This window comes from Enhydra lutris, unplaced genomic scaffold (assembly GCF_002288905.1).
Source record: "Enhydra lutris kenyoni isolate GAN:26980312 unplaced genomic scaffold, ASM228890v2 scaffoldscaffold76, whole genome shotgun sequence".
Classification (NCBI taxonomy): domain Eukaryota; kingdom Metazoa; phylum Chordata; class Mammalia; order Carnivora; family Mustelidae; genus Enhydra; species Enhydra lutris.
In genome coordinates this window covers 2,684,261-2,709,222 of record NW_019154160.1, presented here as the reverse complement: position 1 = coordinate 2,709,222, position 24,962 = coordinate 2,684,261, and the positions used below count along the sequence as shown (strand labels likewise).

The 24,962-nt window shown below is 55.8% G+C and overlaps 2 protein-coding genes across 3 annotated transcripts in view; one reads left to right on the top strand and one right to left on the bottom strand.

Annotated features, from left to right (window-relative positions):
* Nucleotides 1-7,240, top strand: part of LOC111160507 (nucleoside-triphosphatase, cancer-related) — a 34,254-nt gene extending 27,014 nt beyond the window's left edge. For both annotated transcript variants that reach the window (XM_022523653.1, XM_022523652.1), the window contains one exon: nucleotides 6,610-7,240. In XM_022523653.1, the coding sequence (XP_022379361.1) occupies nucleotides 6,610-6,678 (69 nt within the window). In that variant the 3' untranslated portion in view covers nucleotides 6,679-7,240. The remainder of the gene's footprint in view (nucleotides 1-6,609) is intronic.
* Nucleotides 7,241-11,396: 4,156 nt separating this feature from the next.
* Nucleotides 11,397-24,962, bottom strand: part of LOC111160500 (pecanex homolog 2) — a 275,016-nt gene continuing 261,450 nt past the window's right edge. The window contains exons 29-34 of the mRNA XM_022523646.1: nucleotides 23,332-23,476; nucleotides 22,603-22,833; nucleotides 21,827-22,101; nucleotides 20,965-21,149; nucleotides 13,654-14,102; nucleotides 11,397-12,307 (exon numbers count right to left, since the gene is read on the bottom strand). Of these exons, the coding sequence (XP_022379354.1) occupies nucleotides 12,134-12,307; nucleotides 13,654-14,102; nucleotides 20,965-21,149; nucleotides 21,827-22,101; nucleotides 22,603-22,833; nucleotides 23,332-23,476 (1,459 nt within the window). The 3' untranslated portion in view covers nucleotides 11,397-12,133. The remainder of the gene's footprint in view (nucleotides 12,308-13,653; nucleotides 14,103-20,964; nucleotides 21,150-21,826; nucleotides 22,102-22,602; nucleotides 22,834-23,331; nucleotides 23,477-24,962) is intronic.

The following is a 24,962-nucleotide window of genomic DNA, read 5'->3' as shown; positions in this document are numbered from 1 at the left end:
AGAACCCTGCAAAGTCACATGCTCAGTGACGTCTCCAAAGTCTGGGGGGCCCTTATCTTCAGAGTTTCGTGTTGCTCTCGCCATCTCTTACTTTACGTGGCCTCCAGGTTAGAGTTTTTGGTTGTGATTCTAGAGTTTCTGTGGAAGTAGAGTGAGAGAGGAGGAAAGACCATTCATCTTCGGGCCAGGCGGCTTCCAGCTTGGAAGGTGGGGCGTTGCTGCCCTTTAATTCCAGAGACTGGCGGTCCCTGCAAACCAGTGTCATCTCCAAGTCCTAGATGGGATTGAGGGGCTGCGCTGCTATATCCAGGAAAAAACGGTGTAATCTCAAGATAACAGCACATTTTCTCCTAGGACTGGAAATTATTCTCCAGGCAAGGTAATCATTGCTCCTAATGATGTGTAAATAAAGTGACTAGCTTTGGGTTAATTACATAAGAGATAGGGGCTCACACGCCCCATTGTTCTTATCTGTCTTGTGTTCCTTTCAGGCTGGTGTGGGCTTTCTCTTCCCCTTTTACAAATGAAGAATGTCATTCTCCTTATCGCAAGTCCAGGGGTGGGATTAGATATTTCCTGGTCCTGTCCCTTTCTCATATGCAGGGAAGTTCTCTGAACCCTGTCTGAGAGCAGCCGGTGCACCCAGCACTTCGTCCAAGACACCACAGAAGCATGTTCCCTTCCCTCGAGAGACATAGGTGATGTGACATCAACATCCGGAAGCAGAGAAGGGAGAGAACTCTGTGGGGAGAGGTGGCCCGGGGGATATGGTTCCTGGGTGGGTTTCGAAGGAGGAAGTGGAGAAAAGAAGGAAGAACATTGCGGGTGAGGAAGTAAGTTCTGTAGCCTGGGGAGGACCACCTCCCCGTGCTGACAACCGAGCATGTTAGGACATGGTCGTGGGACTGAACTCAAGAGGGAAAGGATTCCACTGAGTTACTCCTGTTACCTAGATTTAGTGATAGCATCGGTAAACAGCACTCCTTTTCAGAAAAACCCCTCTGAATGCTTCCTGTTCCACATAAGGTGGAATAGATACACTTTCCCAATCCCTCCTCTCAAGTGGAGCTGAAAACCTTGGACATTACGTATAAAGCAAACATCAGGAGACCTGGAGGGTGGAAAGAAGAAGGCACACTGGCTGGGAAGTGCAGCCAGAGGACAGCACAGCAGACACAACTGAACATTGCCTGTCCTACCAGGCACCAGGACAAGCAACTGGAACAGAACAAACATCAGCACGTGCCGACAGCAAGGAGACGGAGACGTTGGAATTACAGGGTGGGGATCCTGAAACAGCCGTGAGGAAAGTGCTTCAGTGATCAGTTACAAACATGCTGGAAACAAGTGAAAATAGAAAGTCTCAGTTTTAGCAAAGCTATAGAAGACGTAAAAATCAAAGAAAAACTTTAGAATTGTAACATACAGTGACTGAATGAGAAAGTCTGTGGAAGGAGTCCTCAGGAGAATGGAGGCGGACAAAGGGAATATTTGGTAAAGTTGAAGGTAGGACAATAGAAACTGCCTGACAAAGAGCAGACTTTGGGGGAAACCCCCCCCCCAAAAAAAGCCTCAGGGACTTGTGGTACTATAATAAAAGATCTAACATTCATGTCATTGCAGGATGGTCTTGGTAATTTAGGAGCTTCTATTATCATGGTGCGGGTATGGGTATTGACAGTCCCCTTCCTGAAAATGTTTCTCTTTCAGAAGTTTGGTTAATTTTGTTTCTAATGTCTCGTAGAGTTTACCAGTCTCTAAGTGGGGCCACCGAAAAATGTTTTCAGTTTATTTCACATTTGCTTGTCTGAGCATAATTATGTGAATGCTGTAGCGACAAGACAGAAAGCCCGTCACGGATCAAGATGACTAGAAAGAGCTGTGTGCACTGTTTCCCTGGTTCTGTAGCAACATGAAGAAAATACCCCTGCTGGCCCCCTCCTACCACGAGCACGCACAGACGTGTGAAAACGTGCACGTGCATATACACGCACGAGTTCTGTTGTTATAGTGGCATTTAGAAAGCTTGTCTCATTTGATTTCCTTTGAAATATCTGCTTGCTGGAAATGCTGGCAAACGTTATCTGCTGAGGGCCCAGAAGGGACAGCTGGAGCCTGGAGCCTTGACTTAGATGCCACTGTGGGCACCTGGACTGAGGTGCTGTGCTTAGTCCAGTAGATCACCGGGGCACATAGACCTCACAGTACCTGCTGAGGTAGATCTGCAATCTGTATTTTATCAATGAGAGGCTGCACAGCATGTCCAGGGTCGTCGGCTAGGAGGTGGCTCAGCTGGGACTCAGACTTCTGTCTGTCTGTCTACACAGTCTACGCTCTGGCACAACCCTTTTGGTGATAGGGATGATTCAGATGATTTTGCTAAAAATATCTCAGATTGCTAGAAATTATTTGGATTTTCTACTTTATAAAATTTTACTACGACTAAAATCTCTTCCACTGTGAATTCAGAGCCCTTTATACTTCTTTTTTTCCCATAAAGCAGTTTTTATACTTTTACTTTTTATTTGTGGATTGCAAGATCACAAGAGTAACAGGAACTAGGTCCTGATTTCCTTCCAGTTTGGGCATTCGTAGACCTCTGCTTGCTCATTCCTGCCATGGGTATTTTCATCAAGCTAGGCATAAAGCATTTTTATTTCACCAGGAATTCGATGCTGTCCTCGGGGTCTGTGGACTTCTGTAGATAACAGGAGTGAGGGAGGGTCTGTTAAGCTCTGCTTCGAAAGCCAGCAGGGTGTTTGTGGACACTGACAAGCAAGCGAATCCAAAATGCATGTGGACATGCAGAGGACCCCACTGAAACAGTCTTGGAAAAGAACACTGTTGGGAGACTCGTGCTTCTGACTTTAGAACTTTCCACAGAGCTACAGCGATCGTGATAGTATAGGACTGGCCGAAGGCTAGACACACAGATGCGTGAAAGTCCGGAAATAAATCCTTACATCTAAGGTCAGTTCATTTTTGGCAAGTGGGCCAGGACAACTTAATGAGGAAAGAATTACTTTTAATAAATGGTGCTGGGAGACTGGATATCCACATGCAAAGGAGCGAAGTTGGTTCCTAACATCGTACACCAGAATTAACTCAAAGTAGATCCTAGGCCTAAACTTAAGAGCTAAACTCTACAGCTCCTTTTTTTTCTTTAATTAATTTATCTGAGAGACAGCATGCATGCAGGGAGGGCAGAGGGCAAGAAGCAGACTCTGCTAAACTCTGTGCCTCATAGAAGAAAATAAAGGAGCAAATCTTTGTAAACTTGGGTCAGGCAAAGTCTTACTTGACACAACACGAAAGTAATTTTTGGTTTGGAAACTAACCTTTGTGGAAAAAACAGCTAGAGGGACTGGATTCAGGAATCCGCTTATTTTTAGGTTCAATAAAAGAAAGACAGCATGAAACAGGCTAGTAATAACTTTTGATATGTGTTAACTTAAAATGAGCATTGTCAAATTTCTTTCCGTAATCCTGTGCTTATTAGGGATTTGTCAAGGTCCTTCTCACAGTTTCAAGGAAAATAGGCGGTTTTGTTTTGCTTTCTTGCATGTCGTGTATAGGCACTTACGGGCATTTTTTTCCTGCATATGCCTGTGTCCAGAGAGTCACAGCTTCTCTGATGTCCTGGTGCCCAGGTTGTTGACTGGGAACTCTCAGGCCCTCCCGTGGTCCCTGCAGACAGCACAGAGCAACTTGGATGCTTGAGATGGTCAGGGTCTTCATAATCTGTCTTTTACCACTCAGCTGTATTTCAGAGATAATATTCAGATATTTTCAGAGATCGGTTAAGCTTAGATTTTAATAAACATTTACTGAGCTACCACCCCCTTGCCCCCATGTACCAGACGCAGGATGAATGAATTGCCTTGGTCCCCATGGAAGTCAGGGTCTATGTGTCACCAAGTCACCGAGGGCCACTGCGCTGGGCGGGGCTCAGCTTTCCCTGGGCTTCCAATCATTCTCTGGAGGCCACAGTGTAGAGGGGAGGGCAGACCAGCTTCCTTCCTTGTTCTCTTCCTCGCCCAGTGCCCTCTCCTGGCCAGTCTCTCGGGAAGGACTTTCTGCAGAACCAGATCCTTGGTAGTTGACTACAAGACGGGTTGTGCATGCAGAGAAGGGCCCCCGGCAGGCCAGGTGGTGCTCTGCTCGCTCTCGAGTTCGAGAGCTTGGCTTTGGAGTACAAGCGCGTCTGTAACTGAACACCGTCGACAGTTTCAAGTACACCTCTAACTGCGTGATTCTCAGAAATCGTCTTAGGGAAATCAAAAGCGGTGGTGGGGGTGTAGTTAGACAAATATTAATGTAGTTTTGCATTCATTAATTTTTAACATGAAAACATTCCCAAAATGTATCTTTCTCGGTTCTTATTTTTTTCTGTGGAACCAAGGCTTGGAGAGCATCTCCGCATGTGGGACGCCCCGCCGCTGCCGGGCGCCCTCAGCTCCCAGCGGTGGGGCAGGGGCTCACTCCCACCTGGTGAGAGGGAGGGGGCATTTCTCACCCGCAGGCTGGGTCCTGAGACCAGTTGCCGCCTGGTGGTCTTGGTGCCGATGGAGAGGACTGGAGAGGACGGGGCATTTCCCGGGAGCACGGGATGGTGCCTGCGTGGCACGTGAGTGCTCCTCGGGGCTCCTTTTGATGACCTCTGCACTCCTACCCCTGTGAAATCGCACCCCTCTGCCGGCTCCATGTCTCCTTCGTAAATGTTGCGTTTCTGGAGGCAGTGAGGAGCTGCTGAGAAGGGAAGTGACCTCAGATGCCCCTCACCTGGGAGGCCTCCCTCTGAGGCACACAGTGAACTCTCAGACCCTGTGGGCGGAGCCTGGTGTCACGCTGAGGTCGGGGCGCAGGAAAGGGAACTAGTGGCCCGTCTGCTCTCTGCTGCTGAAGCCACAAGCCCCTCGAACCCCGCTGAGCTCCCACCGCCGACACTCACCTGTCTCCCCCTTTCCTCCCTTCACATCCGCGTGCTTCCTTGAATTCAAACAGCAGAAACGGACTTTGGCTCATTTGAGCAAACACAGCAACAAAGAGCCTTGCCGGGCCGCACGGTGCTTTCACGGTGCTTTCTCCTCAAGCTGGAGGCAAAGCTGATGGTCCTCATTTCAGTGGGACCAGAGCTACGAGGGAGCGACAGGGTGAGGACGGGTGCACCCCATCCTTGGACAGACGGCTGAGGGGCGGCCCCTGCTGTTGGCTGAGCTCGCTCCTTTCAGGAGTCGGGTTCTCCGGATCTCCAGGGCACAGTCCACACTTGGGGACCGCGAGCTAGTTTCCTAGACTGTGTGGTCTCCCTGGGAGAAGTCCCAGCGCTCTTAGAGGAGGGCGAGTGGATGTGGGGGAACCATGGGGATAACACCCCTGTGCCTCTCCCCATCGGTCAGTCATCCAGCACCTGCCCTGTGCCGGGCGGGCTGGCACACAGCAGCGGCTATGCAGTCCGCAGCGGGCAGGCCCATCTCCCCTCTCAGGGTCCGCCAGCACTGACCCGTGGCTTCGCAGATGTGTTCACTCATCTTCGCATGGTTCTTTGCCTGGGTCCTTCTCTGTCTGGGTGACCTTTGGGCATAGCCTGCACGGAAGCCTTTCGTCACCCTGCCCGCCCCAGCTCCTGTGCACCTCTCCAGACCTTCTGTCCTGGACCGTTGACCATTGGTGTTCTCACTGGCCTTGTCTGTTCCGCTCTTCTCTTCAGGCTCCTTATGGAGTCCTCCCTCTGTCCCTGGCACCTTGCTCAGTTTCTGGTTGGTGCCCCGTCAGTGTTAAGTGGGTGAATGTTGGGGGGGTGCCCATCAGGAAGGCCATGGTGATGGCAGGAGTGATGGCCCTGCCCTTACTTGGGGACACACCCCCCCATCCAAAGTTCCAGGAGGTGTCTGAGCACTTTCCTTGTACTCGTTGGGACTGAACTAGAAAAGAAAAGTAAAACGGATCACGGGGTAGAGCTTGAATAGGCCCTTGGTTACTTTGTGCAAGCGCGGGAACTACAGAGAGTGCTCCCAGAGTCCAGAGACCAGGTCTGAGTGTGTACCGCGCCCCCAGCTGCCTCTGAGATCTCTGGATGTCCCCGCGCTTCCCGGGCCTAGCATCCCCTTCCTTCAGATGTGGAGTTGACCCGTGCCAGAGGCACCTCACCACACTCGGTTTTTCTAAGTTCATGGAGATGAGATCACTGGCCTTTGGGCCTTCCGTGAATCCGGGTGTGACTCATGGCCGCGTTGTGGCTGCTCTCGGTGGGCCCCTCGTAGGTGGCTCTCCTGGCTTCACTCAGGCACTTCCTTCTGTTCAGGTCTGGTCACACAGGGGTTGCGTCCCTCTGCATTTCCATCGTCCTTCCTGGAGCCCCAGCAGGGACTTGTGAAAAGCACCCAAACTGCTTCCATGGTCCGAGCTGTCCGTTTGCAGAAGCTGGGGCTGGGGTTCCGGCAGGCCTGTCCTGTCCAGAACCGCCCCTGCAGCTGGGCCGCCTCCCTCAGTCCCGAAACTCGCTGCACCCTCTCTGAGCTGTTTGGGCTCTTCCCGGAGAACACGGTCTAGCAGAGGACTGAGGAAGAGAAAGGACTCTGAAGCCCGCTCTCCTGCTTCTTCCCACAGGTCACCAAGGAAAACAGAAACCATCTTTTACCGGATATTGTGACGTGTGTGCAGAGCGGCAGGAAGTGAAGACGGTTCGCACCCCTGCGCTGTGCACTTGAAGGAATGTGCTGGTTCACACAGAGCCTGGTGGGTGCTCCGCCTGTCAGAGATTTACACCTTTGGGCTTACCAAACCTTGTGGGCTTTTCCAGAGAAAGCCCGACAGCTGTTTTCCATAAAATGTTTAAAAGCTCACATTAGCCTGAGTGCTGGATTGGCCCAACGAGGTGAGCCATCCACTGTGGCTTGTTTTTGCTGAAAGATTTCTGTTTATTTCCTCTTGCAGTTGTGCATACGATTTTGGCAAATTATGAAATGAGAAATGGTTTTCAGAGTATTAGATGGAACTTGCTCCCATTGAAGTTTGTAAGTGTGTTCCGGGGAAGGGGGAGAAGGGCGCTCGCTACCTAATCAGTTTTGCCCGTTGTGAAAATTAACCCCCTCTCCAGGGGCAGCTTCGGCTCCCAGGCGTAGGAGTTAGTTGGTTTTTTTAAAATAGTTACTTCAGAGAAAAGCCATTTGGGGTCCTCCCCACACATCTCATTGTTCATGTGATTGCTTACTGCTTAATAAAAAGAAACAGAAACATAGTGGTTGCAAACACGGGAGTCTGGTGTGGGAGGGGCACGGCGTCCTCGGAGATGCTGAGAGCTGCAGTGCCCCGTGGGCTCGGGCCTGTGGGTTCCGGTCAGAGCCCCCACTCTGGACACATCACCTTAGACGTGGCCTTAAACTCTTCTGTGCCCCGTTTCCCTTCAGAAAAAGGGGGAGATGAGTGTCGTCAAAGGAAGGCAGGGCCACCGCACGGGAGGACCCGTCATCAGCCGCCTGTGGGATCCCCTGGAGAGGGCCCGGTGCCTCTACACCGAGAGTCCTGGTGGGGAAAGCTCAGGCTGAGCCCACAGCAGGGCAGCTGCAGGAACGCCAGAGTCCCCGAGGGGTAAGACTTGCCTTCCTGGTGGCTGGTGGTCACTGCAGTGATAAACTGCACATTGCTTTTGGGTCATTTTGGGTGAAGATCTATGAATTTCCAGGATATTTTAGCAACTAGCCTTAGCTCCAGATCCAGCTGGCGTTCATGCCAGGTGTGTCTCCATCTGTCACCGAGGCCCCATCTGGCCATGTGGAGCCTAGACTTGTGTGTCCTGTGAGCCGCGCGCGCTGGGCGCACTGTGCCGGGAGCACTTCTGTTTCTGACCCAAGATGGCGGTCGGGAGCCGGTGATGGGCTCTCTGGTCAGGATCCCTTCCTCAGCTCTTTCCCCTAAGGGAGCCTCCTGAAGCTTGGTGTGGATTTGCTAAGCCTTTGAGGGCTCACATGTGAAGGGCCTCCCAGACTGTGAACTAATCTCATATGAAGCGTGCCTTGTCCAGTGTGGGGAAGGGGGCACCTCTGTCCCACTGTCCCCGCCCGGTTGGGTTGTTCAGGGAGTCCGAGCTTGTGCTGACAGGAGGATGTGACTTCTGCCAGGCCCTCGGGGACCGAAGGAGCACTGCACGCAGGTGTGGTCTGGCAGCCCAGCCTCTGGATCAGACCTACTCTCATCAGCCCAGATGGTACTGAGGAGCCCTCCTTGGCCTCAGGTGACCTGAGAAAGGGGACAGGCTGGGGAAGCGTCACCTGTGTGCCCCCTGAAGACAGAGCCAGCAGGGAGCCCATCAGATGGAGGCTTTCTTGGCCTCCAGGGGTGCGGGCTCGTCAGAACTCTCCTTGCGGAACAGACTCGGGGCGGCCCCCAGCATGCGTGCGGGACAGGGAGCTTCTGCACCCTCTCTTTAATGGTAAAGAAATGTGCTTTTCGTGACAGAGAGTTTGAACCAAGTCCCTGTGGCTCCAAAGCCCATGCTCTTTTTTTTTTTTTTTTAAAGATTTTATCTATTTGACAAAGATCACAAGTAGGCAGAGAGGCAGCAGAGAGAGAGAGGAGGAAGCAGGCTCCCTGCCAAGCAGAGAGCCTAATGTGGAACTCGATCCCAGGACCCCGAGATCATGACCTGAGCGGAAGGCAGAAGCTTAACCCACTGAGCCACCCAGGCGCTCGCCCATGTTCTTTTTGTTCTTCCCACTGTGTTGGTGCTTTCTGTCCTTTTCCGTGCATCCCGTGCCCCCGATCTCGGCGTTGAGGTGTAGCTGCGATCAACCGTAGCGGTCGTCAGCTGGAAGATCTCGGGGTGCTCGCTGCGGCAGAGTTCTTGAATGATCACTGTATGCCTCTGGCAGATGGAATGCTCAGGGGCGTGTGTGAAAGTACCCAGGGCTCTCCCTGTCTTCTAAGAAATGAAGCCTAAGAGAGGATACTGTTATGGTCTGAGATTTGTGTCCCCCACAAATTCGTGTTGGGCTCTGACACCCAGTGTGATGGTGTTAGGTGGGGCTTTGGAAGGGGCTGCGGTCATGAGGGAGCTCTCAGGAAGGGAATTAATGCCCTGATGAAAGACCCCGGACGACTCTTTCCCTTCAGCCCCTGGAGGTCATGGTGAGAAGTGGCCATCTGTGAACCTGGAAGCACACCCTCACCAGACGAATCTGCTGGCGTGTTCACCTTGGACTTGCCGGCCTCCAGCACCGTGAGCAGTAAGTGCTGTTTAAGCCCCGTCTGTGGGACGGAAGAGGATGGAGTCAGATATGTCCGACTCGGCCCGCACCCGCGCAGCCGGTAGTAAAGGCTAAAGGGGGAAGAGGCGCCGAGGCAGGGCACCATCCGAGGCTGCTTCCCCCGCTGGCTCGGGCCCAGCGGAGGGGCTGACGCAGACCCAGCCCTCTGGGTGCCGCTCCCTGACAGCAGGTGCACTCGGTCAGAGACGGGTGCGGGGCCGGGACAGGCCGACATCAGGAGTTCACATGTATTCCTGAGCTTGAAATGCCTGCCCTCCAGCCAGGCCCAGACACCAAGCAGACACTTGGTCTGAGGCGGGACTCGAAGGAAGAATTTGTTTTGGAACGCATGAGATGGATGTATGTGCTGCAGTGTGACGGACTGACGCTGGAGTAACATGGCTGGACGGGCCAGAGCAGAACCGATCTGGGAACGAGTTTACGAAATCCTCCTTCTCTCTTCCCCCGGAGCAGACTGTTGCACCAGCTACTTACCACGTACATTTAAAAAATGATTTCTTTTTACCTCTGAATAAGCACGCAGGCAGGGAGGACAAGTTTTCAAAGGCACAGACTGTCCCCTGATGGTCAGGCCTGATGCACCTGGCTCACTCCACTCCCAGCCTTCCAGTCAAGTGCAGGGTGATGGCGGCCCAGGAAACGTAGAACCGGCCAGACTCCTGTCTGTCTTTCTGGGAGTTCATGAGGAGGTGTCTGGGAAGGTCGCCCATGCGCGCACACATGCGTGTGCAGGCGTGCTGGTGGCAGGTGCCATGTCCCTGGAGCATAATGATTTGGACAAAACCTCGAGGCAGCGGAGGGGGCTGACGGGGCTCAGGAGACAGGGGTCCGCGCATCGCCCACTTGACGGCCAAGGAGAAGCGGGAGCATCGCGTGATTTTAGAACAGCCCTTGCCAGACAGATGGTCTCAACGCACAGTGCAAAATTTAGAATCAATGATGCCAGATTAGCCCCATGATTTATATAAAACCAAGCACTACGGGTTTTAGATCATTTTTAGAGGAGAAACAATTTCGTTCGGTGTCCAAATGCAAAAAATAACCCCATGGTTGTATGCCGACTGCACGTTGCAGGAGCCCCAGCCCGAGATGCCACCTTAGCAGCATTTCCTTTAAGTGCGGGCGAGTCCAGCCTTTTGCAAGGAATACCCTGGATAAACACCGGACTGGCTGAAGATCAGGTTAACGAGCGTGTGCGTGCGTGCGTGCGTGCGTGCGTGCGCGGGGGGGCGCCTGCGTGGCTCAGTCGGTTAAATGTCCGACTCTTGGCTTCAAAATGGGGAAATGGGGTCATGACCTTGTGGTCGTGGGAGGGAGCCCCGAGTTGGACTCCGCGCTCAGCGTGAGTCTGCTTCCCCACCACGTGCGCATGCACCCCCTTGTCCCAGTTTTCCAGCTGTCAGGAGATCCACATTCTGCGGCACAAGGTAGCTTTCTGGGGTTCTTACTGCCGGATGCCCACCGGGGTGGTCGGCCCACAAGAGGCCGTCTTAATTCAAGGAGATGCCCTTTGTGGGGAGGCCGTGCCCGCAGCTCAGGACCAGCCATTTAGTCCTTCGGGCTTGGCTGTGATTGCCCAAGAGGATTTCAGGGACCGCCCGCCAAGTGTGGTCCGGCTGACTGCGAGAAGTGCAGTGAGGTGCCAGCAGCCTCATTGGAGACGCCTGCATTTCAGTCAGTAACCAACTTTGCATCCCTGGGGCTGGCTGGTTTGAGAATAATGCACAGTGTCTCTGATTACACAGACACCTGTTACTATTAGTTGGCAATTCTTATTTTGGGGAAAAAAAATTACCATCTGCTTCCAGGGGGTAAGAAATTCTCTGCCATGCCCTCCCCTAGTCCCCCCACTTCAAATCATAGATACCTTGAAGAAATAGCTCCAAAATGACTATTTCTATGATCCTATTTCTATGGTTTCTATGAACCATCCCCAGAAGGGCTGGTTCACCAGGTCAGTGATTCTGTTCTTCACAGATTGTGTTTCAGGACCCCTTCACCCTCCCGTACATCCACAAGGAGTCGGGTTTCTGCTTTCCCCAGGTTCCACTTGGGGAAGGTCCCAGAATTTGCCCGAACACCGTTCTCCCAGTAGGGATGCAGCAGAGCTCACACAACCGGACACAGCAGTAACTGTAAACATTTTAATTCCAAAAACACAGGTGTGTGTGTTCTGTGACATGGGAAGGATGGCTTGGCTTGGAAAACAAGCGAACATTCCTGCGAGTGGACAGGTGCGCCGGGCAGCACAGGCCCGGCTCGTGGGAAACCGCGTGAGTGCGGTCAAGCGTCCTGTGAGTCTGGACGGCTTTCCGTGCTCCCGCAGGCCTCGATGTCTGCTCTCGGGTCACTAGTATCGCTGGGTCTTGCGCGGGATACTGTAGACAGGACTGCATGCACTACCACGCTTCAGTAAAGCTGGTTTGTACTTAACATCTGCGTAAACGTGGTGGAAAAGGTGATGTTTTCTCTATGCAGAGATGGAGCCCTACCGCGTCTGACCGGCACCTGGCAGGACGCGTGCTGCTGTTTCTAGAACGTGGTTAATGGGAATGTATGAAGCGCCCATCAGTTCGCATGCAGTTGTCGTATGTTCTGCAGGGCAGGAAAGGGACAGGCGCTCTACTTAGCCTAGCTGTTTTCGGAGATTACATGGCTGTCGTTAGAATGTTCAAAGTCTGGGAGTTGTGCATGCCCCGCCCGAGAGCTCGGGGCAGCTTGGAGCGCGTCAGGGTGGGGGGAGGGAGCTGTGCTGTCAAGTGTTGTATCGTCGTGGGAGATTTCCTGTGCGAACCTGAGGTACAGTCGCTCTGCTCTCTAGAGCGGCGCTCATGGCTGCAGAGCCGGGCCTCCGGCCAGCACCGTCCCTACTGCTCGTCGGAAGCGCTCTGCTGGGAGGCTGTGTCATCCAGGCCCATGTCCTCCTGGCTGGCTCTCCTGCACAGCAGCTCCCCGTTCTCTGCCATGGCCCCAGCCGGATGGCAGTCATGATGCTGCCCCTGCTCGGTGGCCTCGGTGGCCTCACACGGCTCGGAGAAGTGCTGGAAAGAAAGGAGAGGCAGCAGACACGTAAGGGCGCTTCTGACCACAGCCCACTGCTTCAGGGGCTGACCTACCCCGCCCGCAGGGCAGGGGACTGAGGGCAGGGTGGGGGCCCGAGGGGTTGGCCTCCACCGAAAGGAAGGAAGCCATGGGTCTGCCATGCCGGGGTGGGTTGGGGGCTCTGAACATGGGGACTTTCCCCCCGGTGATGTGGACGTGCTGAGCACACGGGCCCTCGGGTAAGAGGTCACTGTGTGTCTAGGCATCCTGGTGCCCAAACAGTAATGCCGGTGCCCAGAGTGCCCCGGACCCTATTGTCCTGCAGGAAAGAGGGAGCGAGAACGTGCCAGAATCCCAGAAGCACACCCACAGATAGTATCTTAAACAGATTGGGCAGGTAGCAGAAAAGTGTGATTTTGTAGGTTTTTTCTGAGGAAATGGAATCACAGAGGGAAGTCTGTTTAGACGTGCCGTGACCTAACTAACCCTAGTTAAAGCTCCGGAAGTCAGCAGCTTCCCTTGCTCGCTCTTGGCCCCTGCCTGTGGGCCTCCCCCGTGGGTGTGGCCCCGTCATCCATGTCCACCTAACCAACCGCCAACCGAAGCTGGGCAGGCGGTGACCCTCGTGCTCTGTAAAGAGCATGAGTCTCTGGTCGGAGAAGATATGAGCACGCAGAAGGGGCACACGAGACCTCCAGTGTGACACCCGGGTCTGCCTGGGGCATTCCGTTCTCCCTCCTGACCGCAGAATGGAAGGCAAGTGCTGGGGGTCTATTTCCTTCCTCCCCGCTCTCCGCCGACAAAGCTCCAGGGTGAGCTGACCCCAGCTGGCGTGGACTCTGCGCAAGTGTCCGTGTCGTTAGGGGAGTCCCTCAACCTCTCTTTTCCTGATGTTTGCATACGTGGAAGTGGAAGCCCCCTGGGCAGCTGGGAAGTGAGATCCGGCATTCGGAATCAGTGGGTCTAACTGCAGTGCTGGCGTGTCCTCTCCTCTCCCTCGGGCCCGAGTGATGTGAAAACAGGCTGAAGTAGGACATGCCGCACTGTGGATGCGGGAGCACATGCCCGCTCCCCTCCCCAGTTCAGGGCTCAGGATAACTGGTCTGCGGAGCACAGGCTTCGGGCCCCCTTTAGTGCTGCTCGCCGTGACCTTATCACCTATAGGACGTGTGCTGTGGGTCTTGTCTGCCTTTGAGCACGGCCAGAACATCTGTCTAGCACTGCCCGGCACCTGTCACTCTGGGAACCCCGTGGATGGGATGATGGGAGTCTACAGGCAGCTGGATGGGGGGCATCAGGCCAGGAACCCGCACGCCTGCCCTGGCCGGTGGGCGGAACCCCTTACCCGTGTGGTCTGGCTGGCAGCCCTGGCCGAGGGGCCCATGACGATGTTGACGCTGCTGGACGACTGGGTGTCGCTGGTGTTGCCCCCTTCCGCAGCAGAGAGTCCAGAAATGACCAGGGCACTCGAGAAGCTCCTCTTGCCGAACAGGAAGCTCAGGGTAGAGCTGGTGGACGAGCCCAGGCTGGACCGGATCAGCGCCTCAGCCCGCTCTCGGATGCTCAGGTGGCCCGTGGTGGTGACAGGTGGGGGCTGTGAGTGCAGGGACGCGGCCGAGGTGTGTAGGGAGAGCCGGCTGCCCGAGAGCCTCTGGGCCAACTCATGGACCGACGTGGATGTCTGCAGGAAGGCCTGGTGGCTTTCTACGATCGGGCCGGATGAGCTCAGCGTGGCTGGCCTTTGGCTTAAGGCTGCATGGGCCTGGACAGACTGACTCCTGCCTTTCCTCCTGCCTTTAAAAGAAAGCAGAACAGGTTGCCAGAGCACAGGGGCTTACCTGCGCCAAGGTCCATGCAGCGGGGCGACAGCCTGGACCCCAGGCACCCAAGTTGGTCCACTATTGTCAGGGCCGGGATGGCCCCATGGGGGACCCTGAGAATGGAAGGACTTGATCCCAGGGCACCCGGCAGTCCAAGGGCGTGTGGGAAGCGCTGCCACAGGGAGCCCAGACCTTGGACCCTGTATGCATGCGATGGGCAATATAAAGGGAAAACACGCAGGCTCTTACCATTTTTAGCCGCCTTAAAAAGGTAAGAGGGGATGGGCTGAGCCACATGCCAGTTGAACCTTTGTTTTCTGCCAAAGTTTTTCTTAAAATCAAGGTCTTAAAGTAAGAAGCCCTCACACAGGCCCCTCAGACGTGACTGGCCAGGCCCAGGCCTGTGCCGACACGCGCCCCGGCCCCCTCTTGCCAGCCACCACTCCCCGCAGGGCCCCTCCTGTCCCCAGCCCGTGTCCAGGCTTGTCGAGACAGAAGGGTTTGGGCTGCCCCAAGGACTCAGTCCTGCCCATGTCTCAGGAGAAGGAGCCTGCCCATGCAGCTTTATAGAGAAGCAGGGGGAGGAAAGCGTGTGCTCGTGACTTAAGCCTCAGGAATCACTGGGCGCTAATGTCCAGCTGTGAAGGGAGCGGTCAATGAGGTCACAGTTCTACCAGCTGCCTTATCTACGTCTCCCGAAGCTTCTACAGTTAGGCAGGCAATCGATAAGAACAGAAGTGAACAGGTGGGCTCCCCTGAGATCCGTGCCATGCATTTTCTCACGTTAAGCCTCACCCTATAGGACTGATTGTGCACCTGGTGATTCCAGTATACTTATGTGTGTCTAGAGGAGTGACACACAAGTCACTCTTGGAGGTCACACAAGTGACCTCCAAGCGGCTTCTTAGCGGGAAGGGCCCTCTGCCTCACGTGGACATTAGTGCGGTGTGGACACTGGGATGGCGGGGTGCCTGTTCCCCACAGGGGTCCCCACCCAGTCTCTCCTGCCTCCTGCCCACTGGCCGGGACCACAGTGTGTGTGTGGGGGGACACCCCCCATGGTGCGGCTCACAGCCCCGCAGGATGAGTGTGGGCAGCCCGGGGCACGCAGGCTCTCCCAGGGGGCGGGGGCGCATCTGGCCGATCCCTGCTGCAGAGCTGAGTGAGTTACTCTTACGGAGGGAAAACCAGGGAGAAAAGGGGCCCTGACGGTCAGAACTAGCAGAGCCCGTGGTCTGTTGGTCTGTTCAGTCTGACAGGGCTAAGCATCTGTGTGTGATTTCCCCGGTCCCGCTGACCACTGTCCAGAAATACTCCACATCTACCCGCAAGTCCGTGCTTTCAATGCTGGATCGCAGACCACCAGTACCTGGTCGGGGAGCTTCCCAGCTAATTCCAGCAACAAGGGGACAAAGAGGGGAATGGTCTATGCTCGAGGCAAGACATTTCCTTGCTTCAGACTTTTTTGTTCTCTCTGTTGTTACTGTGGCTCTTGATGTTTTCTGAATTAATTTTGCAAGTGGAACAAGTAAGCAAACCATGCAGGGGCACGTGTGCTGCCCAGGACCATCATCTGATCATTGAACTTCCTTTGCCAATTACATCAGTATCAGATCATGAATGTTTCCCCGGAAAACCTCCTCAGAACCTGGGTTTTGAAATAACCAGACAAATTCTCTCTCGTGGTTCATGAGCCAGCGCCGTTCTCTCATCTCGGCTGGTTTACTGGAAGGTGGTGGTTCACGTCCTCGCAGCTGAAGGCTAGAGTCTTCCTCGCCAGTCTGGGATTCAGACTAGCTGGGAATTCCTGACTGCCTTCCGCAAGGAGGTCACCAGCCTCCCCCACGGGGACCAGTCCCCTCCCAGCTGGGACGTCTACTTCGTAGCAAGGCAAGAAGACGGCAGGCTGTTGGGCCAAAGTTGAGGCCGCATGGGGAGTGCCGGGCACGGCAGGGTCCGCAGACGCACAGGGTGGGGGGCTGGGGACAGGGCTCCTGCCTGAGCGGGACCCCAGGCCTCTGGGAGTCTGGCAAGGGCCCAGGATGGGGACGCTCGGCTGGGAACTGACGGAGGGAGCAGTTGGGTCCCCAGGTACGGAGTTGAGCTTGGACACCATGAAACAAGATCCTTTCTTCGAATTTGGCTCACAGTCACGCTTCAGACTGTTCCATCACGGCTACTTGGCTCGGCTTCTCGGTCATGCCCTTTCAGAGAGTACGGCCCCCACCGAGACCCCGGGGCCTCCCTCCCGCACGGCGCTTAGCACGTGGTGGTCAATGTCTGCTTTGCGCCGGTGTGTGGCGCAGGCCGCCGCCCTCCCAGCCCCCTTGAAGTGACAACGACTGCATCATCCCCACAGGCTCGGCACACCAATTGGCAGTAAGGGACAGCAGGGACCAATCTGCAAAATTGCCTTATCCTTGGCCATTAGAATCATTTGGAAAGATTAGAAAATGCTGTGCCCGAGAGGCTGAAACCCCGGATGTGCACCTGGAGGCTGCCCCAGGCCCTCACTGCACGGGAGGGTGTCCTCTGGGAGGGGAGCTGGGACAGGGATTCCCCTGTTGTTCCAGGGGACAGAGAGATCCGGGCGCAGAAGTCCCCAACCCTTGACTGGCAAACAGCCTAACGGCTGTCGTCGCACCGCCTGGGCAGGCTCCTGACTCCTCTCTGGGAGCTGCGCTCTCCGCTGCTATGGGTGCAGGAGGGTAAGGAAGCCAGAGCAGCCACAGCCCCACGGGAGGACCCTTGGGGACTGGGGAGTGGAGGAATGCCGGCCTGCTGGGAACAGCGGCTGGTGGCTTCCCACCACTGGCTGCACCTCGTGGAATGATCGCAGCAGCAGGTCGGAGCCCCCGAGGGCAGGGCCAGCCAGCCAGGTGGGGCTGCCCCTCCCCGAGGGCAGCTCCTTCTTGGGGCCTCCTGTCCCTGCGACCCCGGGGCTACTGCACACACGGCCTCAGAATGGAAAACGCTGTGCCCTGAGCCATCTCTGAGCCAGAAGCCTTCCCTGGGTGCCCATGCCATAGGCCAAGGAGGAGGTGGGTAGAAGGGGTCCCGGCCAGTCCTCGGAGGCCCAGCTGGGTGTGGCTTCCCCCCCACACCGTGGGCACTTCCCGGTCCTTGCTGTTTACCAGGTGCTAAGCGAACACAGCACGGGAGCTTCAGGAAGTTCTCAACATCCTGTGCTTTGGTGCTCTGGGTCCTGGGGCTCCGACATGCTGCTTACAAGATAGCACGTGTTTCTAACCGCTGAGGGATGGGGAGAGAAGAGTCGAGGGTCCCATCCTTGTACTACCCACAGGGAGCGGGCAGGTACAAAGAACCTCATGGGAAGGTGCAGAGATCCCTGTATGGCTTTAACCATGGTGGTAGGAAAAAGAAGTTGACATTGAACTTTTCCAGGGGGCAGGAGGGACAGAAAGGTGTCTGCATCTTGAGTAGGAGAGACAGGTTGTCCCCTCTTATGTACCTATTTTGGGCCTTCCTAGATTTCTTTCGGGGGATCTGCTACGCCAGTATGTCTCCAGATTTCCCTGTATCAGCCAGAGCTCATTTGGGGAGGGAGTTAAGGGGTGATCCCTGCCATTTCTTGTCTGGGACCCAGGACCCCAAGCTTCCCTCAGTTTCTTGGGCCCCCTTGGGGATGCTAATCCAAATGGTTGGGAAGAGTGGCCCCTTGCACAACTTGGACCTTTCCACAGACTAGCTGGGGACCCTGGTTGCCTCCAGAGCCACAGCCTGGATGCCCTGGGGGTGGCAGCAGCCTGCGGGAGACCAGGGATCTGGTCCTCAGCTGCCCTGTGGGGTCCCCCTTCTTCCCAGGACTGTGCCAGCCCTGTGGGGCCAGGGGCATGTCCCCAAGGCATCACCAGGAGTGTGTCCACAACAATGTTTCCTGGAGAACTTCCGAAAAATGTGAAGCTGGGCCCTGGTGGGATTCTGACGGGGCCTTGGGGCACCAAGGACGAGCCAACAGGATCTGCAGCTCCCGGTGCTGCTGCTTAGGGCTGTGAAGAGCAGATGCCGCCTACAGATGAGGTCCCGCTTGGGAAGAGGACTCGGTCTAGCCCTAAGGGAAGCCTCAGTGAGTGGCAGAATTCAGCTGTCAGAGTTTAGGGTGGGGGTAGGGGACCACCCTGCTGAGCACAGGGCCACCGCAGACCTGAGCGGCCACCTAGCCGCCACTTCAGAGGGCCCCCCTCAGGTCCTCCTCCCGCCCGCCTCCCCCCACAGGACCAAGGGAGCCGTAGAAACAACAGACAAGCTGACCCCGCTCCCACACGCTCCCACTGAGAGTCCTTGCCAGCCTGGGGACAGGACAAGCTCGGGCCTGGCAGGGACCCTGCCCGGGGCACAGATGGAGAGCTGGGCCAGGTGCAGGATGGTGGCTCCATCGGCTCGATCCTGGGCTTGGGGACAAGGGCAGTGCTCAATGAGGGGACGCAACATCCCTGGGGCAACGTCCGTGCGCGGTGGTTAGGATGGCAGGTTCTGGGCTCATCTCACCTGGGTCTGTCTGAATCCGTCTGCTGGGAGACTGCACAGTGACTTCTCTGTGCCCGTCTCCTCAGCAGCAAGATGAGGACAGGGAGGGCTTCTCTCTTTGGGTCACGGGGAGGACCAGTGACCCTGCACTTGGAAAGCACGCAGGACGGCACCGGACAGTTGTGAGGGCTGGGGCTGGGGGGCTGTTACTACTATGCTTTGTCACTGCTGCAGGGGTGGGCCTGTGGGCAGGTGCACAGCAGGAGGGGACAATAGCAAGCCCGGTGACTTCAAAACCACTGGTGTTTGGCCGTGGGCTCTGTCAAGCCCCTGAACAGGACGACAGCGGGTCTCAGAGCCTGAAGCGGACTTGGGCTGCAGGTGGGGACTGACGGTCACATGGGCTGGGAGCCCAAGGCCCGTGGGTGATGTCCCTGGCCCGCCTTGGTACCTTGTAGAGCAGAGAAAGCCAGGAGTGACCTTGGTAGGAGCAGTTCTAAGAACCAGTGATTACAAACTAAGTAGGATCTGGAGGATCCTACTCCAGCGTCTGCCACAAAAATCTGCTGTGTTCCCAGCTGCAGGCCTCTGGCTGGGAATGGGAAGCAGAGTCACTCCCCAGGGTGTCCGGGTCCTGGGCGGAGGGAAGAACACTAACGTCTGCCTGGCCAAGCAGCAGTGGCACTTTCTACTCGTGGAAAAGGGAAGAGGCGTCTCACGGGGTCCCAGGCTCGTCCGGCGCAGCTGCCTCCATCTCTTCGAGAGAGACACACACAGGCCAGTCTCCATTTGGAAGCCACCTTGCATTTTCCCATCTGGAAAGTCGCTTCAGTGATTCTGAAACCTAACATTGCTCATGCCACAAAACACGTGCTAACAAAGCAGGAAGATTGTCCCCGCGAGGGGGCCTCGGGCTGGCAGGGGCTCTGCCCCGTGCTCACGGCAGGTGGCTCCAGGAAGGAGCAGCTGACAGCAAGCGCTCTGCCCCGCTGCCCGTCTCCCTGTCTCCCTCTCTCCTTGTCTTCTTCTTTCCTTCCTCTCTAGCTCCCGTATTTCCATCGCTCGGTCTCATCTCACCGTCTGTCCGTTAGTCACCTGTGTCTCTATCTCCCTATGTATCTGTATTATTCTACCATCTGTCTGTCTTTATCTTTCTATCTATCTGCCCTTCTGTCTATCATCTATCTACTGTCTTGCCCGTGTTTTATGTAAATCCTGTTGCAGTGAAATCCTCACCCTTGTTGGGGCATTTCCAGGAGGCGGGGACTGTTCCCTGCTAACTCGCTGGGTGCAGAGTTGGCCTATGGGACAGGCACACAGAGGCACTTAACGAAGGCTTCTGGATGGTGAGGAAGCAAAAAGGCCAGAAGACCAAATCCCTCCCAGGTTGTGAAAGGCAAAGCCCAGCGCGGAGGTGCTGGCAGGAACCAGGACAGAGCACCTGCTTCTCCAGCGTCCATCCACCTGGTATGTCCTCTGCGAGCCCTCAGTGCCCCCTTTCCAAACCCACCCCCCGCCAGTGGCACGGGTTCCAGAACCTCATCTGTCTGGTTGAGCCTAACTAGGTGGGCAGGAGTTGAAAAGCGGTTTTAGACTTTAAACTCATCGCAGACTTGGACCAGTGTGCCGCCTCTATCCCGTGTGCTGGTGCCCCACCCCCTCTTGTTATTGTCTGAATGTCCGGTGTACAGGGGGAGGTGGGAGCCAGAGAGAAGCAGGAATGGGGGAGCAGGAGTCCTGTCCACACCCCACAGATTCAGAGAGGGATGAGCCATTCTGGAGGGTGCGCACAGCAGGCTGGATCGGTAGCTACAGATCCGCCAGACACAGAAGACACACGATCCAGGGGCCACCGGACAAGAGAGATGTAGGAGGGGAGGGCGTTGCCAGTGGACAGATGGACAGATGGCTGGCTAGGGTAACAGACAAGAGAAGGATAAAGGATAAAACCACAGTCTAGGGCACCTGGGTGGCTCAATGGGTTAAAGCCTCTGCCTTCGGCTCAGCTCATGATCTCAGGGTCCTGGGATCGAGCCCCGCATCGGGCTCTCTGCTCAGTGGGGAGCCTGCTCCCCCGCCCCCCTGCCTGCCTCTCTGCCTACTTGTGATCTCTCCCTCTGTCAAATAAATAAATAAAATCTTTAAAAATAAATAAATAAAAACCACAGTCTAAGAGTTTTTTTGCAAGTAGCGTCAGTAAATTTGGGGCATCCTTTGGCCCAATCCTGATTTTTTTTCTTTTTGTAAGAAGGAGCCGTTATGCATTAGGAGGACAGCATCACCCGTGACGTTGGTCACTAGGACCCAAGGAGGTTTGATCAGTACCTATGAGGCCCTGCTGCACCCACCTGTCTTCTGTGTCCCTTCGCGGGGCGACCAGTGGCGGGTCCCATCTTTTCTCGGCTGTTCCGTGCTGCTCTCCTGGCTCTCGCCACCGGGAGTGCGGCCGCTGCCTGCAGAGGGGGCAGCCCTCCCGTCCGCATCTTCAATGTTACCGGTACCTGGCTGGCCGGAATCACAGCCCTTCCGCACCCTGTGAGGGGAGAGGGGCCTCAAGCACTCTCTGCGGACAGTTCTGCCCCCTCCTGTGCCCCAACTGCACCCATGTCGAGGTCAGGGTGGGAGACCATGCTCCACGGGTGAGCAGTGTGCCGGGGAGGCATGCGGGGGCGCTCCTGCTCCCAGACCCAAGTGCCCTGGGATAAGTGAGCCACAGCCCTGCCCTTCTGGAAGCACCCCAGGCTCTGAGGCCTGAGCTAAGCCGCTCGGCCACCCTCCGGCCACCCCTCCTCGAATCCGATCCGGCTCATCAGAGACCTTCTTACGAGCAGGCAGAGGGCTCATGGGATGAGAGCCGCATGCTGTGGGGGCGGGGGCTCAGGCCCGGTCTCCCTGACAGCTGTGCTCTGTGACCCCCAGCGACCCACAGCCTCGGCTGCTCTGCAGGAACACGAGCTAGACCCCAGCCCTGGCAAGCGTGAGGAACAGTCGCATCCGTGTGAGTTTGCCGGGCGTGAGTTTCCCACCATCTGAAACCGCTCGCGGAAACAAATGATCTGCTGGGCCGCTGGGGCACAGCAGTTTTCATCGTACGTGGAAATGCTGGTCAACAGTGAAACTCTAACCAGAAGTCGGGGAGCTCTGCATACCACACCCCTCCGGGACCCCCTCCCCAACATCTGGATGAAGGCCTGGGTGGGAAAGACCTACCTTAGCCACTTGGTCAGGAACCACGTCCCGATGCTGTCCAGAGGGACCGGGCCGCTCCAGACACTCTGCAGCTGCCTGTGGGTCCCGAGGTAGGACGTGGTCAGTGGGGACACGTACATGGGGTACCCCAGAGGCTGGTCACAGGAGGAATTGATCAAGTTTCGGAGGACCTGCTTGTTGTTCTGGATGCTTCCACGCTCTGGGTTGCGGTTCCGAAGGAATATGAGCTCTTGCTGCTGTCCAGCCCAGAGGCCACGGACACATTCTTTGTTAACCTGCGGATTGGGGAAGGAACAGGGAGGAGAGTGGATGACGGCACGTGTTTTCAGTTCACTGGTTTTACGCTCCAGACCGTGAGCAGGGCTGCGGGCCAGAACATCGGGGACCACACCTCTCGGGCCTGAAGCTGTTTGCACAGTCAGGCCGGAGGAGCGGTGCTAGAAGATGGGGGTCCCGCCACTTCCATGGGGAAATGGGGTGAAGAGAAAGCTGTTGTTTCGGTCCAGCGGTTGGAAGTGATACAAAGAGAAGAAATACTGGATAGAAAGCCTTCGGGTCCAGGACTAGGCTACTAGAGATCTGGAAGTTTGGAGAACTAGAAAGTGTTTACAAGTAAGCCAGATCCTGACCCTCATCTACATGGGCATCTGCCAGGACTTCTGCCCAAACCCCATGAATGACCCTGGCCTCCCGGCCCACCTCTGCTCCTCTAAGACCATGTTCCTGCACCAGAGGCTGGTGCAGGGACGCGAGCACCAGTGCCAACCGGCAGGTACCTTGATGACCTTGAAGCTCAGAAAGCCCCTGTGGAGCATGATGACCTTGTACTCGTCCGTGCCCTCATCCACCACGTGCCGCAGGGTGAGCAGCTCCTCCTTGTTGGACAGCACGGCGCCCCTCCAGGCTGGGTCACCCTCATGGCAGATCACAACTTTCTTCTCGAAGGACTGGATGGCCTCATAGAGGACCCCTGGGTCTTCATACTCGTCGGGGCAGGTGAACTGGTCCTGGGGGGAAAGAAGTCTGACTGTGGGCTCAGTGCGGACCAGAGAGCTGACTGCGGTGATGGCGGGGGGGTGGGGGGGGCGGCGGAGGTGAGTGTCCAGACAGCGACCAGCTGATGACCCCAAGAGCCTAGCCCACGTCTGTGTGGACTGTCTTCCCACTCTCCTCCCACATCCCGAGTGGGAGGAGAACATGCCCAAGGAAACAGCTTTGTGGCTTGGGCTCAGGCACCTGAGAGGTCATTTTCTCTGGCAAGTACCTTTTCTGTCCTAGCAGAGTATCACCGCCTCCTAGCCACTCTCAAGGACCAGTGGCCACTGGCTGATGTCAAGGATACCTGGGTGGCCTCGGTGTTTAGTTTCCAAGTGACACACCCACTCACATAGGTCATGCCGTGAAAAGGGACTTACCTGAAAGGTCTTGTTTGCCCCTTGAGAAAGGATTTTTCAAAAAATTCTTTTTAAAAATGGATTTTTACCTTTTAATTTTTTTTTTTTTACCTGGTGAAGCTTCAGGGACATCCTGATGGCTGGAGCGACGACCTTATGCAGAAGGTCCATGTCGGCAAAGACCCACTCGTCTCGTGCTGTGATCCTGAAGTCACCTTTGAAGAGGGCATGAAAGCCGTACAGGAAGGAATCCAGGCTGCAAAGCAGAGTCCGACTTACCATTCGCTCACCCTGAACCGCGTTCGGAAGCCTGCCCTTCGGAGCCAGATCTGAGGCACCCATCTGCGCTGTCAGGAATGACCTTCATGCCTCTCAAAGTTGGACCGAGGCAGAGCCCACCCATGCCCGGCCAGAGCCCGAGTCCACACCCTCCTGACAGCCGGCGTCATGGCCAGCCTCAGTACCGTGGGAGCCCCCAAGCCCCTGGTGCTGAGCTCCAAGAGTGATGGTGCAGGTCCTGGTCACCGCGTCTCCGTGTGTGGGGGTCTGTTCCAGGACCCCCAGCAGAGCCCTCCTCTGATGGGGGGGTGGGGGGGTACTGACAGGGCCACCTGGGGACAGCCCAGAACTTATGCTGTTCTCAGCATCCCTGGCAGGCTGCGTTACTCGTAATACAAACGAGTCTACCCTGGCGTGGAAAGAAAACGAAACCCAGTGGGATCTCAGATGGGTCATCCGGACCCTCTGAGCACGTCCACTTTCCAGCCGCAGCCTTTGATGAACAGCTGTGGAAGAGGCATCATGGTGGGGGTGTTGTTTAAAATGAAAGACTGGGGGCGCCTGGGTGGCTCAGTGGGTTAAGCCTCTGCCTTCAGCTCAGGTCATGATCTCAGGGTCCTGGGATCGAGCCCTGCATTGGGCTCCCTGCTCAGGGGGGGTCTGCTTCCTCCTCTCTCTCTGCCTGCCTCTCTGCCTACTTGTGATCTCTGTCTGTCGAATAAATAAGAAAAATCTTTAAAAAAATAACATAAAATAAAATGAATGACTGAAGGGTTTTCCAGGTTTTCACATTCCAGGGTCTTTCCTACCCTGCCTCCATTCCCTGCAAATAATTGAGCACCGCCAGGATCTCGAACACGAGCGTCCTCCCAAGGGAAATCCTCCACAGTCTGGACGCTTTACAGTTGGGATGAAGGTCAGGAACCCGGGTTCGGGAAGGCAACGGATCCCATAGATTGGGAACAGGAAGAGGGTTCTTCTTTATTTCTGCTGCTAGACTCCGTCCAACAGCCCTGGCCTCTCAGGTCCCTGAGCAGCAGTTAGGAGGCGAGTACGAGCAGCAGCCGCCCTGATAGGGCTGAACCGGGACAGAATGAGCTGGAAAACGTGTGAGAAGCAGAGTGTCATAGGATGGCTGCTCACGAGGATTTAACGAGCGGGCTCACCGCACAAGACTTCCGATTCCGCGCAGCCCGTTAGACCTGCAGGTCAGGGAAATCGCTCCACTGATTGCTATTTTAGCATTTCGTGGCAAAACGTACCACTATCATTAATTTCCTTCTGGAACTCTCTGGAGAGGAACGCCTAGGCTTCGAGTCAGAGCAGACTGTGGGAAACAGAAGCAGCTGAGGTCTAGGCAGGTGGGGCTCGGGGTGCTGCGGTCTGGCGGAGCCCAGAACTTTCCAGAAGGAGTTCCAGGAGATAGCCTTCCCAAAGGGCTCTCCCCTCACAGAACAAAGACT